Below are 19,523 nucleotides of genomic sequence, written 5' to 3' on the forward strand. Positions count from 1 at the left end.
AAGCACACATAGACATGAAAGAGCTGGCGAAATGTTTGAAGTGTTATAGTCTCATCCCCTCTCTAACCTTTCCATCATATTATAAGCTCCATGGTCCGACACCCTTACAAGGCTGCATACCTTACGTCCTTACAGCAAACAAGCTTTTGTTGTACCTAAGAATGGCCCCATTCCAATCCGATGACGAGTTTTTATCTTTATTATAACAAGAAATTTCAGGTCGTAAGGGTGCTCTACTGTAATGCACCCAGACAACAGTTTCTTTCCTCTAACGTAAGCATGGGCATGTTGTGTTGGAGTCAGTGAAAAGATATGGTATTTGCTTGGGAGTTTTGTAGACTTGATGAATAGATGTTGGTGTTGATGGTTTTTTGATGGACAGATAGTGAGTGGGCTGTTGGTTGCTGTGTGCTGGACTAATGGTCACAGTGAAAGACCAGAAACTAAACAGCACATCATACACAGAAATAGCAGTAGCTTTTGTACACTTATAGCTCGGTGCTATGAGGGGTTTTTTGTAGCGATGTCATAGAAATACCATGTATGGCTCCCCAAGAACCTTTCAGTCAAAGGTTCTTAAAAGATCGATTTTATTTCTTTTTTTTATATTAAAGAAACTTTTTCAACTGCAAAAATAACCTTTTGTGCAACAGGATGTTAAAAGTATGCTTGACTTTCAGGATTTTTTATACTTAAGGATTAGAATAATCCATGATCTTAAAAAAAATATGGTGGATCAACCATTGAGTTCTGACCATTCGCCGTATACAAAGATATTCAATTAAAGAGATTTATTAAAGAGAAATTGTCCATTTGCAGTGGTTTGAAATCTTTTTTGCTTGCTATGGTTTTTCTGCTGATTCACTGAGGTGTTGGTGAACATATTGTCATTATTTACTGTAGTTGTGGCTGGATGTCATAGTCTATATCCATATCAAGTGTCATTAGCTTTTTCAAGCTTTCACACAGACATACAGACAATGACATAGACACCCTCCTCCAGCCACTGAGCTTCTCATCAATAAATGTGTTTGATTAGAGAGATGCCTTGCTTTACTCTCCAAGCCAGCTTTAATCAGAGGTATTAAAGAATGCACATGCTCGGAGAGAGAGAGAGAGAGAGAGAGAGAGAGAGAGAGAGAGAGAGAGAGAGAGAGGAAGAAAGGCCGAGTGGAGTTGATGGAACGATATAGAAATGAAACACAGAGAGGATGTGGGGTAGATAAAAATGAGAAGGAGAAAGACAGGCGGAGAGGGGAGGTGATCGTGAGAGAGTAGACTCTGCTCTCATTAGTGACATGCCTTCTGTGCCTTCTCTTTATTTGATTTGCTTTTCCTTTCGCTTTTTTCTCTCAGGCTTTTAACTGCAAACATGTCCAGAATGTCGTGGACATTCTGTTTCTCTTGGCAGCGTGTTTGTTTACCCTTTCCCCAAAGATTGGAGGGACGTTCGGAAAGCAAATAAATAACAAACCGAATCTGTGCGGCTAGAGGTTTTCGTCTCAGAAGAGAGCACCATAGTAACTTTACAAGTACAATATTACATTTTTTGCCATGGGTCTAGACACTTTAGGTACACGTTTGCAACTAACCTCCACTTTCACCATTTAAATGTATTTTCTCCATGGTGTTTTGTTTACAGCGTTGAGCTGTTATTATATATAAATGTTTATGTACTATCTTTTTACTTTCTAGATGGACCATGACCCCCGAAACCCAGCCTATATCTGCGCTCAAGGTCCTCTTGCCCCCACTGTGGCAGACTTCTGGCAGGTATGAACTTAATGTTAACTGTGCACATCCAGTAAACGTAGAGAAAACACAAATATTGAATGAATGAATAACCTGAAGAAAATATTGGTATATTTGATTCCGTTTATGATTAATGTTCAAAGCTACTTTGTTTGCATTTTAGAAAAAGAATAATTAATTGAAGTGGGCACAAGTTTTTTTAATCACTTAGACGTGTTCAGACGAACCCATTGACGAAAATTACAACTGTGATATACAGTAATAATTAGTATGCAGTAAAAGTCCAAATAAATTAAATTTTAAATATATTATAAATACATTCACTGTTTGACAGTATGAAATCTCAAGGCAAAACTAGGCCTTTTTTATGAATTGACTTAGAAATGGCTTTCTACCAACAGAAGAAGTTTTTTAAATACTGACCATACTACAACCCTGCTGCCAAATGTCTTGTAAGGTTAGAGACTTATCGCTGAATTTAATCTGAACCTTTTCTCGTACACAGATGTTTAAAAACAATAATAAAAACACTAAGAGATAGAAGCGTCCTTCACTTTAATAACCTTAAATGACTACAAAGCATATAAAGACTCCCTGATGTTGTATTATTTTTCCCCAAGCATTTCTTCCTTTAATACAACCTTTTCTCTTAGATTTGATTATAACAAATGGATTTGGGTGAGACTTGTTTGTTTGCTTTATTTTAAAGTTAGCGTTAATGGCTCTAATACTTTTAGGAAACACCTAAATGCTGTTTTGGGAGGGGGTAGATGTTTTAGTCAGTTAAATGTTTCGTCCAACAGTCTGAAGATAACAGCAAATGGATTTTTTTTTTGCCTGTTTCTTTCTATTGGTTTTATTGAAGATTAGATAAGTAAATGTTGTGAAAAGGAAAGCTCAGATTGAATATGCATTTTAATAAATTCACTCTGGTAATGCGTTGCTGTCATTTGACCCTCTATAATCACAAAGCTGTGTTTGGCAACAGATGTGGGTGTGCACTAATTGATGTTATTTGTTGTTTGTATTTATCATTTTGTCAATTACCGGCAGAAAAATTAATAGTCTAAAGTAAGTTAATTTCATACAGATGAATTAAAGACAGTCAATCCAAAAAGCCCAATTAAAAGTTCTATTTTAAATGAAACCGAGGGCATTAATCTATGTCAATTACCATGTCATTGTCTCAGTGTTCATTTTATTGAGGACAAAATTGATTTATATAAGAAGCTGCGCTTTTAACTGTAATCATTCTTTCTGAAGCAAACAAGAATCTCTACCTCGGTTTTAGCCATTGACTGTAAAAAATATATATATGTAGTGTCCGCGACGTCACCCATAGGTTTATGAAGCCCAAAGTAGGCGGAGCCTGCCATCGCCATCTTGGCAGCGTGTCACTACTGGATAATAGTAAATTGTTAAAGAGGCTGGACGTGGGTGGACTCAGAGTCGTATAATAACAGAGTTACGAAACGCTTTGATCTCGCCGCCGCGCGGTCACGTGATTCATGTAACGTTCTACAGTTCCAAACCAAGCAGGGCTGTCAATCTGTTTGCATAGGTTTTCAGCTATTTTAGGTAAATATTAGCTTGTAATGTGAATTGATCACTATACTTACTGTGTTTATAACGTTTTTTTACTAGGGAGTGATGGAAATACAGTAAATCAGTTAATAAAGATAAACAGTTAATTGTGACCCAAATATAACTGTGGTTATCTATACCAACTACAGCAACACAGTTTATCTTTTATTTTTGTAGCAAAATATGGCTATATAAATGGCTATCAATCTGCTAAAAACATAATTCCTACACTTTTAATATATTAAAATCACAAAAAAGATCGCAAACGCGGTTATTTGTAACAGTGAAGCATAACAGAAACACACTAAAATCATATTTTAAATTCACATTAAATGTTAATATAATCATACATGATTTTCGAGGATACATCACTCGTACTTACCAAACACAATGAAACACATAGCAGCATTGTGAAGCAGTGTGACTTTCTTATAAGGCATTTAGCTTGTCGCTGTTGCCCCCTAGTGTTACTCGTAATATATAAAAAAGATAAGTATAAAGTACATGGCCACCAGTAATAAAATATTAAACCATTAAATCTATATTATTCACACATTATACACAACTCATTAAAATATAAAAATTTTACTAGTTATTATTAACGATAATCATTACCTACAGCAGAGTTCATAAAATATCACTGTTGACTATATTAATGAAATGTCCGAAAATGTAAAGAGAAACGGTAATTTCATCGATTTACCAGCAGGTGCCATTGAAATGAATGGGCTTCAGTGCTGCGTTTGGAACTATGCGTCACTACCGGTCACTACATGAAACGCTGTTACTTCCGCATTCCATTCTTACAACGGACGTCTATGTGAGTGTCGTAACTCTATTATTATACGACTCTGGGTGGACTAAGGTGACTGGTTGCTGAAACCACACCCACCTAGCTTTACAGGAGTGACAGCATTTCCTCAAGTGGCCATGCCCTTAATTATGCAGAACTTTAAGGCTTAAAGTAATTTAAACGGATTAGTTAGAAAAATATTCACCCTCCTCATAGTTGTCATAAGGGGAAAATTAGCTATATAGACCGAAAACTCTTTTTGTACCAGGCTCTAAACATATTTATTTTAGCTGTAAATTTGGGCATTTTAACATGGGGGTCTATGGGAATTGACTTCCTTTTGGAGCAAATCTCTAGTGGCTAGTTGATGAATTGCAGTTTAAGTCATTTCCGTGTTGGATTCACGACATAGACCAGAAGGCTTCCTATTAGTTTTATCATGCATTTAAACGGTTTGACTAAAAACACAAACAGTTAAGCGAGAAAAATTTACATTGTAAAACCTCTAAAATCATTCATTTAAAGTCCTTAACTTTTTACTTTAGATTCAGAAATGACCAAAGACAGAATCAAAGCTATTGCTCATTTGTCTTTTTGACTCCTGATTTACTAAAGAGGCACTTTAGACAACTTTTAGCTTAACATTAACATTATTTAAAAAAATGGTTGTCATATATAATATTGTTAGTGTTATAATATGTTTTAAATTCTAAGCACAGAGCACCCAATCTCAGTGCAGTTCACTGTAGACGAGGCTGTTTGGTTTGCTTCAGAGACATGTTTGTTTGTTGGTTTTGTTTGACCTTTTCTGCATATTGCACTGCAAAGCTTAAACACAATATTTGATCACCTGGTCTGGAACATTAGTATGAGCTCCTGTAATGACCTTCAATTCCCAGACTCTTAGTCTTGTCTCTTAGTCTTCAGTATTGAAGAATGCAGCCTTGCGATCTTAGTATTCAAGCTCATAAATCATCACAGTACAAACAAAATCATTTTTTTAATGCTGAAAACATATTGACCGTTCATGTGAGAATCTAAACACATTTCTTTTTTTATGCTTGAATGAGTGCCACAAATTCTGTTATTCGGTGAAACACTTCACCCAAAATGATTACTTTTAAACCTAAATTGAATCAAGGCTGTTTTGTATTATAATCATTCTCACATCATGAGATCATGCTTTGGACATGGTATTTTTTAATCAATTGCATCTCCAGTGTTTTGTAAGATTAAAATGATAACTTTATATTGCGTTTTGAACCAGTTTTACCACAATATAATGTCTCTACATTTCTCTGTTAATGACTCCGTGGGGACGCGTGGCACACGAGTTTGATTATTTTATGAGCGGGACCATTGTATTTTATTGCTCCAATAAAAGTCAGTGTTTTCCCTCATTTTCCTAATGGTCACAGAGGGCCTTTCCTTGATTGAAGGACACGGTAAAAGTGTGATTAGAGGAAATGGAGCAAGACTGAGGAAGTTCAGTATGTTAGGGGAAGGAGAGATAGAGAGATAAAGGACGAGAGAGGTGGAGTGGGAAGACTGAACTAAACATCAATGATGAACGAAGTTGAGTTTTTCAGGCCAATTTTGTTTTATAAGAAAGCTTTGTTAAAAAGCTTCTCTCACATTACTGTTGAAAGTGTGATGAATATTTATTTTCACCTTTATTTGTTTGTTTACCCTTTCTCCAGTGTAATGTTGTTCTCGCATGTTTGTTCTGTTGTGCAGATGGTTTGGGAGAGCGGTTGTGTGGTGATTGTAATGTTAACACCCCTTACCGAAAATGGTATCAAACAGTGCCATCAGTACTGGCCAGATGAAGGCTCTGATCTCTACCATATATACGAGGTAATAACTTGCCCTCTTTAATATATTTATATAGGTATTTTGAAGTAACAGCTTACCTAAAAATGAAAATTGAACAGAGAAAATGTAATTCCAAAACTTTATTCTTCCATTAAAAACTAAAGAAGAAACTCTTTTCCATTCAGTTACAGTTGGATACATGCATGCTATATAAACTTCATATGTTTTTATACTGTCATTAATTGATGCCTTTAAAAATAGAAAATGAAGTCCTATGTTCCTGTGAAAAATCACACTCTCCGTATGTTGTTAAAGGTAAATCTGGTCTCTGAGCATATCTGGTGCGATGATTTTCTGGTGCGCAGTTTCTACCTGAAGAACGTCCAGACTAATGAGACCCGCACAGTTACTCAGTTCCACTTCTTGTCATGGATGGACCAAAATGTTCCAGAGTCCGCTAGAACCCTGTTGGACTTCCGCAGGTATGTTTCCTGTTGATGAATTTCAGTCTCTGTGTGACACATTTATTGACCTTTTCTAAACCCAGAGCATTTCTATGTTTTTGTCTCTTATAATGGGTTATTATTTCTTGGGCTGCAAATAAAAGAAAGTAGTCCTCTATTTGAAATACATTTCTTTATTAGCTCCCTATAATGTTGTGTGTTTATAGTAGAAAATACATTGCGGTCCCTCCACAATAATCCCCAATCCAAGCACTTCAATTAGAAGTGAAACATTAAGTAATAAAACAAAGGTAAAAGCTCCAATGGCAGCATAAACCCTCTCATTTTTAACATGCATGGAGCATTCTGGACAAATGCAATAGGCCTCTAGGGTAAAACCTAAAGAAATGTAACAATCTCTAGCACAGAAGGATTTGCAATACAATAGGATGAGTCGTTTAAGTCTTGCAACTTTGTTGTTCACAGGTAAACACTGTTTTACTATGCTTTCTCATTATATTTATTTATTCCGGCGTAAAGGAAAAATCTAATTGGGAGACAATTGCTGCAGTTATGTTCTCATTACAAAAATGTATGGACTGTTTATTTGTCAATTGTGAGGCAGTTGACTGACTGCGTTGTGTTTCTACTGTTTTGTTTGTAAGGGTTTCCTGTTGTTGACTAAGAGCTTTGTACTTTGCTTTCAAATTAAACGTTGATGCAGCATTCATGAATTATGGCATATTCAAACTTTATATATCTTTTTACATTAATGGTTTACATTTACAAAACAAATTGTAATAGGAAATATGTTATTTTATAACAGGTAAATACTTTAAAGTTTTTTCTTTTTTAATGTGACACTAAATGTTTTAAAAAGCTTGGAATCATGTACAAAACATCTTAGATTAGGACAGCTGAGGTTGGATCACATGCACTGATAAATAATGTTATATGGATGAGGTGGATCTGATCCTCTGTCAGCTATCCAGTGGTGATTTATACATGATCCCTGATTATACTTCTGCTCCTGAACCTGATTTAAAAGTGTTTTAAATTCCTTGCTGAAGGATGACAGTCATGTTCTTCAGCACACCTGTCTCTACATTGTTTTGGTTTCCTTTGGCATATTTTAAGGCACATTCACCCAAAGTTTCACATTTAGGCTTTGGTAAGATGGTTCAGGTGTTTGTGTGTTGACTTGCTTTCAGTTTTTCTGGTTAGCTTTTATGACTCACACTAAATCTGTCACATGCTCCTCGCTCACCTCTCTAGTTTTTGGTTGGCCAGCTATTTAGCGGTTGCCAGTGTCATTTTTGTGATGTTGCAGCTAGTAATATGAGCCCAGTTGCATAGTCACAAAAGTGATCATTGGAAACTGTATCTCCTCTTCCAGGCCCTTGATCTTTCCTTGACTCCCCATCCTCATCTCTCACTCCAAATCTTGTCCTCCTTCTCTGTCCCTCTCTCGTACCCCAAAACACACATTGCTGCCTAAATCCCCTTGATGCATGAAGGTGCTCTTTGCAGATTATCCCCATCTAAAACACAAATAATACATAGACATAAATTGCATAAGTCCTGCATCTGATATCTGATGCTGCCAGTAAACTCTCCCAAAATAACTGTCTCTATCTGAACATGTGCAATCTTCCATGAGCGTTTTGATGCGATCTGAAAAGTCTCGTTTAGTACTGTATCTCTTTAGAAATCAACCTTGAGGTATGCACAAAGCAGGTTTTTGGATCAGAGAAACAATATGAGTTAACACAGTAGGTTTCCATGGCAACAAGACCAGTGCGTGTATTAAAATGCCTTTTGGTTTTGCAGACATGATAATTGTGCAAGGTTAATGTGTTTTGGATGATGACACCTAACCAAAGCATCCATCATTTCCTTAATGGCTTGTAACACTGTGGAGGATTTAACTGCCTCTCCAATGGTTGTAATTGTTTAACATGGGCATTTTTTGTCTGCAAACGATTTTGATAGAAAGGTATATAACATAGGGCTGTTGTTTCTTTTTAGTTGACAGAGAGTAAAGTGCCATTAGGCAATGCCATATGTTTATGCACGTATTAACCGCACCGTAAAATGCATGTGTGTCCATTACGGTATGTTTTTTAATACTTCTAATATTAATGGTTTCCCTTTTCTGTCATTACAGAAAGGTTAACAAGTGCTACCGGGGCAGGTCTTGTCCAATAATTGTTCATTGCAGGCAAGTATCACAATAAAAGAACAATGCATATATAAGCCCTCTAGTTATACCAGTCTAACACGAGAAGGCTATAATTTTCTTTTCTTGCTATTATTATGAGTCTGATATTTGATTTGAGCCTTTATTCAAGACACAGTGTGACATTAGTATTCAATCAAATCTTATTCTTTCGAAGAAAAAAAAATTATTATTCAGAACATTGTGTCTGTAACCTTTATCCTCTGTGTAAACTTGAAGGAATATGTGTAAACTATAATAATGCCTCAATGATCTTTAACACCAAGGGCTCTATCTTGCACCCAGCGCAATTGACTTTGTCCGTGACGCATGTATCATTCGTATTTTGCCCCGGCGCACAGCGGGTTTTTCCCGTCACAGAAGCACGTCGGCAAACTAGGGAATGAACTTGCGCTCCCTGGGTGGTTCAGCGCAAAAAAAGAGGCGTGTTCCGGCGCAAACCATCCCTCATGCTATTTTGCAGTTTCAAAAAACAATTGCGCCACTGACCAGAAAAAAAAAGTTTAAAGTCAGTGGCGCGTTGCGCGTTGTTCATTATGCTATTTTAAGGGCGCATGCTTGACCATAATGTATAGCGTGCACAACGCGCACACACTTTGCTTATCTAATCTACACAGATGCAACAGTTATTTTTGCAAATCATAAATTGTTACACTTAAAAATATTAATACACGAGATAAGGGGAATCATAGTGGTGAGCATTGTGTTGATAGTTTTTATTTATTCTCATGCAAATAACGATTAAAATATTTTCATAACTTTGTTGTGTGGCTGTATTACGTTTATTTTATGTAAATAATAATTAAAATGTTTTCATAAGAAACCTTAATGTATATGAACTTGATTTGTAAGAGTACTTTGGGGTTGGACCTTGCTTGCGTTTCTTGGGTCCGATTTCAAAGCCCCCAAACCCTTTCAGCGGTGAGGGTGGACGCAGCGATGTCCTCTGCTGGCGTCAGGTCCTGAGGCAGATCCACCTCCCGTTACACGGCGTGCCCGATTTATGCTGGCAAGCTTGGGATTCCCCCGTACAAGGACGTCGGTCTCCTCGGCTGTGAACCGCTCCTGGCGTGCGCCTGGTAAATCCGTCATAATAATAGCAACCCGCCATGGAACTTGCGCCCTTGCGTTTAAAGGGAATGTTGGCTAGCGTTCTAATTGGTTTATTTGACGTTACGCCCAAACCACACCTATGAATAATGAACCTACTTCAGACCAACCCCTTATTGATTTGCGCCCGGCGCAAGAGTTATTTCTCACGCCGGGAAAATAGCAACAGCGCCCAAGATCCGCCCACAAACTCACTTGCGCGTTGCGCTTCGCACTTGCGTTTCAGATCGTTAAAATAGGGCCCCAAGGGTTAATGACCAACACATCATCCAGAAGTTTTTCATTGTGAAGAAAGACAGGCTTAACAGCTGTCATGCATATTTGAATAATTAAAAATGATATCAGGGATGAGGAAAGAGGTTTCATAAATGGTTTTCCCTTGCCTTTATTTCTGGGGATTTAACCTGAGCAAGCTCGAAAACATGCAGCATCACCTTGCAAGGCATTTAAAATGTTCACTTTGTTTATTTTAAAATGAGCGAGTGTTGTGTATATATTTTGTAAATTCAGTTAAGTTCTGCAGAGAAATAGAAAATAAGATAGCCGTACGGTGTTCTTTGACAGTACTATTGGGAATGCTGAAGAATGATGCAACATCAAACAATGAGGCTGTAACACAACACCGAAATAAACACTCCGGCTTCCCGGTTAAAGACTCTGTATTGCTAATTCACACGTTTGCTCTTTTCTCAAAGCTGATAACAAGTTTCTTTTCCTAATTTACAGTGATGGTGCTGGAAGAAGTGGAACGTACATTCTGATTGATATGGTTCTAAATAAAATGGCCAAAGGTAAGAGAGCACAGCACAAGTTAAACAGCAGAAAATGTTTCACTTTTTAGATGGTCTTGCTGAGTAGGAGATGAGTGAAAGCTAAAATGAATGGCCAGGGTTGTGAAGATCTAATGTGAAATAAAAGATGAAGGACAAAGTTTAGACAGACTAAATTAGGTATTCACCTTATTACATTGTTTTAGCTCGTGTCATACTTGCAAATTTTGTGCTTTTTCTCTTGGTCTGCGTTTTCACTTGAGTTTGATTAAATGCGACAATTTAAGCATTGCCTATTTCAAGTCACTTTCTCTCGTGCAAAAAGTTCAGTACGGCAAAGAATTAAAAATGTGGATCCTTCCATGCAGACAGATGTTACCTTTATAACCTGGCCAAGCCATTCCACCAGCACCTCCATCTGGTGAGGTCACCCATGCATTTACCCCCAGCCCCACCCAATCCTTCTCACTTCCTATCTGTTCGCTGGTCCGTCCCAACTCCTGCCTGACCTGATCATAGTCCATAGACTTTTCCATGGGGATCAAAGGCCAGATGCAAGGGAGAGTTTCACCACATTTGTGCTTCTTTCCCATGCTGTCAGGGGTCCAGAGCCTCGGCCCTCGCGGGCCCCCTCCATCTTCCTTTTGTCTGGTCTCTGAAGGAGGGGCTCCCAGGTTGCCCACTTTCCAGTGTTCACTTTTGTGATCAAAGCCCCAGAACGTCTTAAACAACAGAAATTTTTCTCGTTTCCATTCCCCTTTCTGCCTCTCCTGTTCTTCATTTCTTTCTCACTCACATTTCTCAAACACCCCCATCGTATTTTTCCTTTCTTCATCTCTAGGAATGAATTGTAAATTAGTGAAGAATGCTGTTTTAATTCCAAAGCCTTTTCTTGCGAGATCCCCCTCCTCTGCTCCCACTCTCTCTCTCTCTTTCCCCCTAAACTTAGGAATCTTGCACTTCTTAAGACATGAAAGTGTTGGAGCACTTTTGAGCCTGGAACCCCAGCTGCACTCATTCCCTTTCAGAATGCATCTATAAGGATTCCCGCTTTTCTTTTTCCATCGCTCTCTCTCTCTCTCTCTTCTCTATCAATCTGTGGAGAAGGGGGGTGGTCTTTCTTTTCTTTTTGAAGAATGAATGAATGAGAAATAAGGCCTTGTTAGACCTCTCCTGCTCTCCTCTCATTTATGAGAAACAACAACAATGGTTCTGTAGAAGTCATTCAAGCTAAAGGTGAAAGGGAGATTTCTCCTAATCAGCCTTTCACTCTTCCCGCCATGTGAAAAATTTCATATTCACTTTACAGTTTGGGTTCAATCAATGGCTCCATTGTAAGTCTCTATGGAGCACAACAACAGCACTGAGGGTAAACTGTCTGCAGGTTTAGTTTCTGAGTTTTCATGAGCTGTAGATGTACTGGCCAGGTTTTCAGTGTATTAAAATGCTGAACGACCATAGTATGATGCATTGTTGGAGAAACAAACTACCTTGTCATGACTGTTTCCCGAAAGCATAGTACCTTTGTCGCACATTCGTTGTTTGAACCATGTTGGTTTAACAACATAGTTGATGATGTCATGTGGGAGGTGAAGTACTAATTAGTCTGTGCAAATCGATTTAATGTCAGATTATTGCTGTAAATAACATATATTGCATCGGAAGACTGATTTTGTTATTGTGATTATTTAGTTATCTATTGTATATTTTAAAGATATTTAATTCACTCGCAAGTTCCCTCCTATGTCACTCCTCCCAGGGATTCCCCAAGGTCTTAAAGCTGGTAGGGTTTTCAAATGCAGCGCTTTCATTCTGTTTACAAATTTATAGACGTAAAATAAAATTGTAATATATTTAGAATGATGCGGATATAGACTGTACTACAACATTTTTTGCTTAGTTTGTTCAAAAGCATGATCAACATAAGTCTACATATTATAATAACAAGGAACGATGCTTCTAACGACAGGTGAAGAGCTGTCGTTCCAACGACACAAGTTTGCGATGCAGTTTTTCGAATGTTCATTTGAACGATGGTTTAGGGAAACACCAAATCGTTGAACGATGTTAGTAAAAATGGAACTTACGATGTTCGTTGGCTAACGATGCTTTTGGGAAACGCACCCCTGATCAGGTTGATGTATAGGGTCAGATTTTTTAAACAAGAACAATGCAAACAATATAAATATATAATCACCTCAACAGCATGGCTATTTATTTCATGTTTTTATTGGTTTACTATATGTTTTATATTATATTTTAATTACTAAGCTATGAATATTCAAATATTATTGAGTACTGGAGTTTTAGTATATGCCACTGTTTCAGCCTCCACCTCTGACTTTAATGTCAGCTAAAACAAGGAAGGGATGCAGTCTATAAGCTTTGTACAACACTGAAAGATGAATGTAATTCCAGACATAAAAAGAGAGAATTAGAGAGAGTAGATGTGTCTAGGATTACTCTTGAGTACTTTGAACTAGTGTTATGTGGCTGTGTTGCAGGTGCGAAGGAGATTGATATTGCTGCTACCCTAGAGCACTTAAGGGACCAGAGATCAGGCATGGTACAGACTAAGGTAAGAAACCAGCAGAACTCTTTCAAGTCAATGTCCTACAGGAGATTTAGGTGTTTTAATGTTATAAAAAGAATAAAACCAAAAAGATAAAATGTACACTGTTTATGACAAAAAATATGAATAATTGTAGGAAAAAATAAATAAATCTTAATAATAATAAAATCATAGTAATGTTAGTACTGTAAGTTGACTTGTGTGTTGTGGCTTTTTATGTCGGAGGTTTTGCAAAATCCTCTGTCATGTTACAGTAATTCTGTCATTTAATCCTGTGGTAATTTCATTGTTATGATAAGGTAAAGTGGCCCACTAAGTAAGCAACAGGAGCACTTACACCTGAACATAGGACATCCTGTCAAATGAAACCGTATCCACACAGTCAACTTTTACATTGATTTGTAATCTGAAACGACACAGTCAATATTGCACCAAAAGCAAGATTCAGACTATTAACTGCTAATTGATCACTTCTTTCCTTGACAAATACATCCTGTTGATGCCGCAGGTAGCAATGTTAGAAAAACAGCAAGGAAGGGCTCCAGCATTACAATTATGACTGATAAGATTTAGATGTTTTAAGTTCAGAGATAACAAGAGCAGATGACAATCCTGCAGATGAGTAACTGCTGTTAATACAAGATAATGACACTGCTTAGCCATTTAGGAGCCTATTTACATGTAAACCAAGATATTAGACCTTCATTAAAATAATTGAAAAGATCTTGAAACCTAAATGCTATACTAAATGAATGCATAAAATTTGACTACATTTGAAAAATAGCAAATTAAATACAAATATAACAGAGAGTAAGCTAATATGATGCTTATGCACTATACTATAGGTCCCATAGTATACTGCATAAGCATCATATTAGCTTACTCTCTGTTATATTTGTATTTAATTTGCTATTTTTCAAATGTAGTCAAATTTTATGCATTCATTTATTCAAATGAACAAAGAGCATTTAGGCTATAAACCAGAGTTACCAGAGTGTAATGTTGTGTAATACAATAGCTAATAATTCAAGAGGGGAGGCGGAGCTATTTCCCCAGCACACAGTGGATTTTGAGGGGTTTCAGAAGTAATAATAAGTTAACAAAATGCGCATACAACCATCAGGACATAGGATGTGTTTTAAGTGAAACAGTCATTAAAAACAATTCATGTCGGCAGCATATTGTAGGGCAAATAAGGCTATGGCTGTATTTTGTGATAAAAAATTTCTGGCTCTTGACATGTTAAATATTAATGTGATTTAGATTACTACTGCAATGTCTTTGTGTCACTTCTATAAAACACCATGAGACGTATTTCAAAGAGAAATAAAATTGATTAAATTTGTTCATCTAATTTTAAGAATTCGTAATTCAGATTTCGTTGCTTTTAATGATCTGTCTCCTCCATTTTTTTTTCTGTTGTCAAAATAATCCTACATCAAAGTAATGTAGTCATAATGTAATTGCAGCACTACTATAATGACATACTCATTCAGTTAGCTCTGTATTGCACCAAAGACAACATATGTCCAAAGGATGTCCCTTTGCCCTCTGCTTTTAGAACACTCTCAAAGCAGGTACTCATGTGTGAAATTGATCTGGCTCCTAAAATCCATGCTACCCTCTCTATTCCTGTCCCAAAATAGGAATGTTTTGTGCATTAGCAGCATCATGAGCTTTCCGGCTTTTGTTTACTTTAGATGAGAACCTCATAAATGGCTTGACCGATCAGATAAATATCCACAGCCGAACCTCATAGTGTCTGGATAACACTTAGCCATGTTCCATAATATGACACCATCTAGTGGCAAAATGGTTACAATTACACCTTAAATTACACAGCAAGTTGCCTTTCTCTGTCTAAAGCACCTTGTATATAAAATTATTAAAACCCTCATTATGCTTTAGGTCACCAGGTGACCCTTTTTGTTAGTGTTTGCTGTACAAACACAGCTGTACTAGGTTCAAAATACAAAACACAGTAGTGTTTATTTGTTATCCTCCACATACAGTATGTTAATATGCTGTTTATTTTTCACTGACATCATGCTGATTTTTAAGACAAATTTATGTTGGTTTAAAATGGGTAAAAAGTGCCTAAAGTGGTTTGAGAGAGATTTTTTTATCCTTTTCGTGGTTTTGTAAAGCTTTGCTTTAAACTGAACGCCCACTTTAGTTTGGTTTTCTTCATGGCCTGCGGTGAGAAACTTAAGTTTGAAGCATTCGTTTTGAGGGTTGCTCTTTAGACAATGATCGATCTTCATGCAGTGCCTCCCTGAGGGAAGAAACAGGTTTGAGTCACAGTTTAAACAGAGCACCGAATCTGCACACATCTCTGTAGCTTTTAACACAAACATGTTTATACAAGGAGACGCTGTGCATATACTTTCTAGTTGAGTCTTCTTTATTCAACACCACACAAGCCCACATTTTCATTTTCCAAGACTTTAACATTCCAGGAGCATTATCCTTGATTCTGCAAATATCCACTTTTCTTTCTAAAAAAAAATAAAAAACTTGCAAGTGCTTAGCTCACTGAATTTGTACGTTTTTATAGCTTTCTCTTTGTCTGTCTTCAGGAACAGTTTGAGTTTGCATTGACTGCTGTAGCAGAAGAGGTGAACGCCATTCTCAAAGCTCTTCCTCAGTGAAGGATAAGATTCACAAACACTTCCAACATCTTTTCCTCATACCTTTTCTGTGTAATGTGATTTTCTCTTATCTTCGCAAGAAACAGAGAAATAATTTCACTTGAAATGAAACGAAACTATGAAAATTGACCAAATGTATAAATCGAAATTCTGATTTATTGTAATGTGAAAGACATTTACTTGTCCTAAGTGTGTGTGCAATGATTAAGCCTTGAAATTATTGTTGTTTAGAAGAGCTAGCCAACTAGACATGCAATCATAGATTGTATTTCCTGCTCGGATTGTTGTTTACACTAGTTGTGCATATAAAACATCTCAGATATATGTGTTCTGTAGGACAGATGTGACGTATGACACTGTATTTGATCCTCTGCAGTTACGTTAGCATAACATTTATTTAATGGATTGTGATGAGCAATATAAATGCGATGATGAGAAAACTATTTTACAGTTCTAACAATTGTGATCTCTTATGGACTCAACATTCTTCGTTGTGATATACTGTGTTTCTTGACTTATAAACAGATTATATTATATATAAATAAACTGATTACCAATGTGATTAAGAATGGTCTGCCAAAATGTAATTGTATATATTATTTTTGTGTGAACAATATAAAGTAACATCATAAATCTCAAAATGTTGATCGTTGAGTAATTATTGCGTTCATGAATCCTTTTGTCGTTATTATAAGACATAAAGAGAGAGTAGTTATCCTTGCATGAATTGCTAGTTAATTTTCTTGAATCTGTTCAGACATGTTTCATTTGAAGCTGAACAAAAAAGACTTCATTATAAAAGCATGTTTCTCACTCTTGAGCTACTAAATAAAGGTAAAATTATATACTTAACAGTAAAAATTATATAAAATACATTTAACCGAAGTGCATGAAAAAACAGTCACGCCTCAGTTTTTGGATTGCATTGCCATTATTGACAGCCCTGTGATATCGCTGTGCTTTCCTGCTATTTCTGTAAGTTGATTTGCATGTGATTTGCATATGTATCTGTCGCTTAACCTGCATCCTATCAGTATGCAGCCAATCTGAATGTAAGGGGGGAATGTTAATCATCTTATGAATAACTATATAGTAACCATAATTGTGCATGTTTAATTGGTCGTCATCAGAGGGATACAAGTTTATCAGAAAAAAATTATGGATGGTAATTGCTTCCTGCAGCAACTGGAGTATTATGGAGAATTGTGATATGTCGTCGTCTCTCTTTCAGGGAATTCTTATTTCCCATATAACACAATTAATTATTACGTTTGGTGACTAGTTTAATTCAAGCTGATTTTTAATTAACTTAGTTTCACTATCATTCGTTTAAAATTTATCCATTTAAATTGTCCTTGATGATTTGCCTGGTGATTGTTATTGTCTGTTCCTGGTTTCTTAAATCAGAATGTCATTATCCATTTTCCTTTCTCTTTTTAGATATCTCACTATTATCATCAAGATGCCTTTGTGCCAAAGAGAGGTATTACTGTTAGTACTATTAGTACAAAATTATTCAGTTTCATTGCATTTAGTGACACACTGGAACATCAAATAATGAGCTATTTGCATGTTTTTTTTCTTCAAATTGTCAGCTTGGACCAAAAGAGACCTTGTTTCTTTTATTATTTTGCTAGTTCAAAGAATGAAGTGACTATAAGCCGTAGCTTGTTTAGATTTTATAATCCAAATTAGTCTCAAGATTGATAATAAACATAATGATAATGTTTTGTTTACCCTTTAGTAAAACTTTATTTAACTTTTAAACGTACCTGCTAATCAGCCTGTTAGTAGAGTACTTCAAGGCCTGAAATGTGTGTGTCGTCCTTAATGACCCCAACTGAACTGTTTCTTAATCCCGTTCCTAGACCAACTGCACTAGATTTTGTATACTGTACACTTTCTCCCTTATCTGACACAGCCAGTTCAGTGGACTGAGCGCTCTTGTAAAAATCTGATGATCTGTATCAAATTTAAGTGTCTCTTATTCAAAACATCAAAAAGCATGGAGATCAACACTCTTAGAATGAATGTATTAAAAACAACACACTAGATGCGTTGTCCCAGATGCACCCATCTCTTTGTTATTATTGAAACAACACATTTTGTGTTACTTTTAACACAAAATCAACACAAAATGACACATAATGTGTTAAAATTACGCATAATGTGTTAAAAGCTTAAAGCACAAAGATGTGTAAAAAATGAACACACCCTTTCTAAGAGTGCAGTCATACTGAGTTTTGTTTTAAACCTTCTCCATTAAACCTGTCTTCATTTTATCCAAAATCTAGAATAAATGGTTCAGCTATTGAATAACAGTGCACTTAAACTTTCCAGAAATATGCCTTTTAACAACCTAAGATAAAGGAAATGAAATAAATCATATCTGAAAGAGTCATATTAGTAATTGTCCAGGTCCTAGTTTATTTTAATATATATATTTTCCGCCAGTGATCTTTAGCCGGTCAGCTCTTTAAATACAAATAAAACATCCAACTATGTGAGATGACAGAATCTATAACTGCTATCAACACTTTCATGACATGCATAGCGGTTAATGTTGGCAATAGTTCTGTAAGTAATCACAGGACTTTTTATTAGGTATATGCTGTACTGTATTCAAGGTGTAGAAATGAACACAGGGTTCTCATTTCTTTACCTCGGTTTGAATCAGTAAATAATCATTTGACTGTTAGCAATCAAAAATGACATTGGGTGGGAATGAAAAGGCTGCTGAGGTTAGAAACTGCAGACAGACATAATGCATCCTAGAAGTCCAAATCAGTTTTTTCTTATGTTTGAAATTGCAAATGTTACAGAGTTAGAAATAATAAGTGTGATTTAATGGGAAGAAACATTGCCCACAGAGCCGATGGTGTAGTGGGCAGCGCTCCGACATGTGGTGTTTTCGCACTTTTGATGACCCGGGTTTGATTCCCGGCTTGTGGTCATTTGCCGATCCCATACCCCTATCTCCTTCTTGTACTTTCCTGTCCTCCTTAATCACTGTTAAATAAAGTCAAAAATGGTCAAAAAATATAACTTAAAAAAAAGAAAGAAAAAGAAACATTTCTGCATTAGGACAAGAAGTAATGGAAACTTTATTAGAAGTATTGCTAATCTTTAGTTGTTTACACATAGATAAAACATGCAAACAAACAACCTTGATTTCATAAAGTCGCTTTGGATAAAAGCGTCTGCTAAATGACTAAATGAAGAGTTTCGTTGCAAAACGAGATAAATCCGTTTTTAACATGTTATCATGTTATTATTTTGTTTTATGGTGCTACTTAGCTCTATTTTTTAAGTTATGAAGGTTTAGATCAAAACAAACCAACTGCAGTTGAATTGATATTTATTGTAATGCACAACCAAAAAACGAGATTTCTGAAAAATTAAAAAAACGGAGTTATCTCGTTTTGCAACGAAACTCTTCAAATATAAATCTACTTTAGCATAGTTTTGGTCTTGATATTATAGCTTTGTTATAAATTGTCCTTATCATCACAATCTAATGTAAGAGCTAAAAGGTAATTACATAATATGACTTAATATTCTGGTATTATTACTTACTGATGTGAAGAAACTGAGTTTTTCCAGTTCACAGTTTTTCACTTTGCAAGGACTAAGAGTTACGATTAGAAGTCCTCAAGAGTCTGACTCAATCAGAGCCCTATAGTGAAGCTCACTTAGAAACCCAATTATCTTTCCATATTATGCCCAAGTCCCTTCTGACAATCACTGGCCCAGTACCCCAGCTCTTTAAGACGACCCTTTCAATAGCAGAATCC

At 36.2% G+C, this 19,523-nt stretch overlaps 1 protein-coding gene across 1 annotated transcript in view; it reads left to right on the top strand.

The window, feature by feature from the left end:
* ptprn2 (protein tyrosine phosphatase receptor type N2) overlaps positions 1-16,505 on the top strand; it is a 177,350-nt gene extending 160,845 nt beyond the window's left edge. Inside the window, exons 17-23 of the mRNA XM_065289392.2 lie at positions 1,696-1,773; positions 5,867-5,986; positions 6,260-6,426; positions 8,555-8,608; positions 10,463-10,527; positions 13,011-13,084; positions 15,658-16,505. Coding sequence (XP_065145464.1) covers positions 1,696-1,773; positions 5,867-5,986; positions 6,260-6,426; positions 8,555-8,608; positions 10,463-10,527; positions 13,011-13,084; positions 15,658-15,729 — 630 coding nt within the window. The 3' untranslated portion in view covers positions 15,730-16,505. The remainder of the gene's footprint in view (positions 1-1,695; positions 1,774-5,866; positions 5,987-6,259; positions 6,427-8,554; positions 8,609-10,462; positions 10,528-13,010; positions 13,085-15,657) is intronic.
* Positions 16,506-19,523: the final 3,018 nt, after the last annotated feature.

The sequence above is a fragment of the Paramisgurnus dabryanus genome, chromosome 2 (genome assembly GCF_030506205.2).
Source record: "Paramisgurnus dabryanus chromosome 2, PD_genome_1.1, whole genome shotgun sequence".
NCBI classification, from domain to species: Eukaryota; Metazoa; Chordata; class Actinopteri; order Cypriniformes; family Cobitidae; genus Paramisgurnus; species Paramisgurnus dabryanus.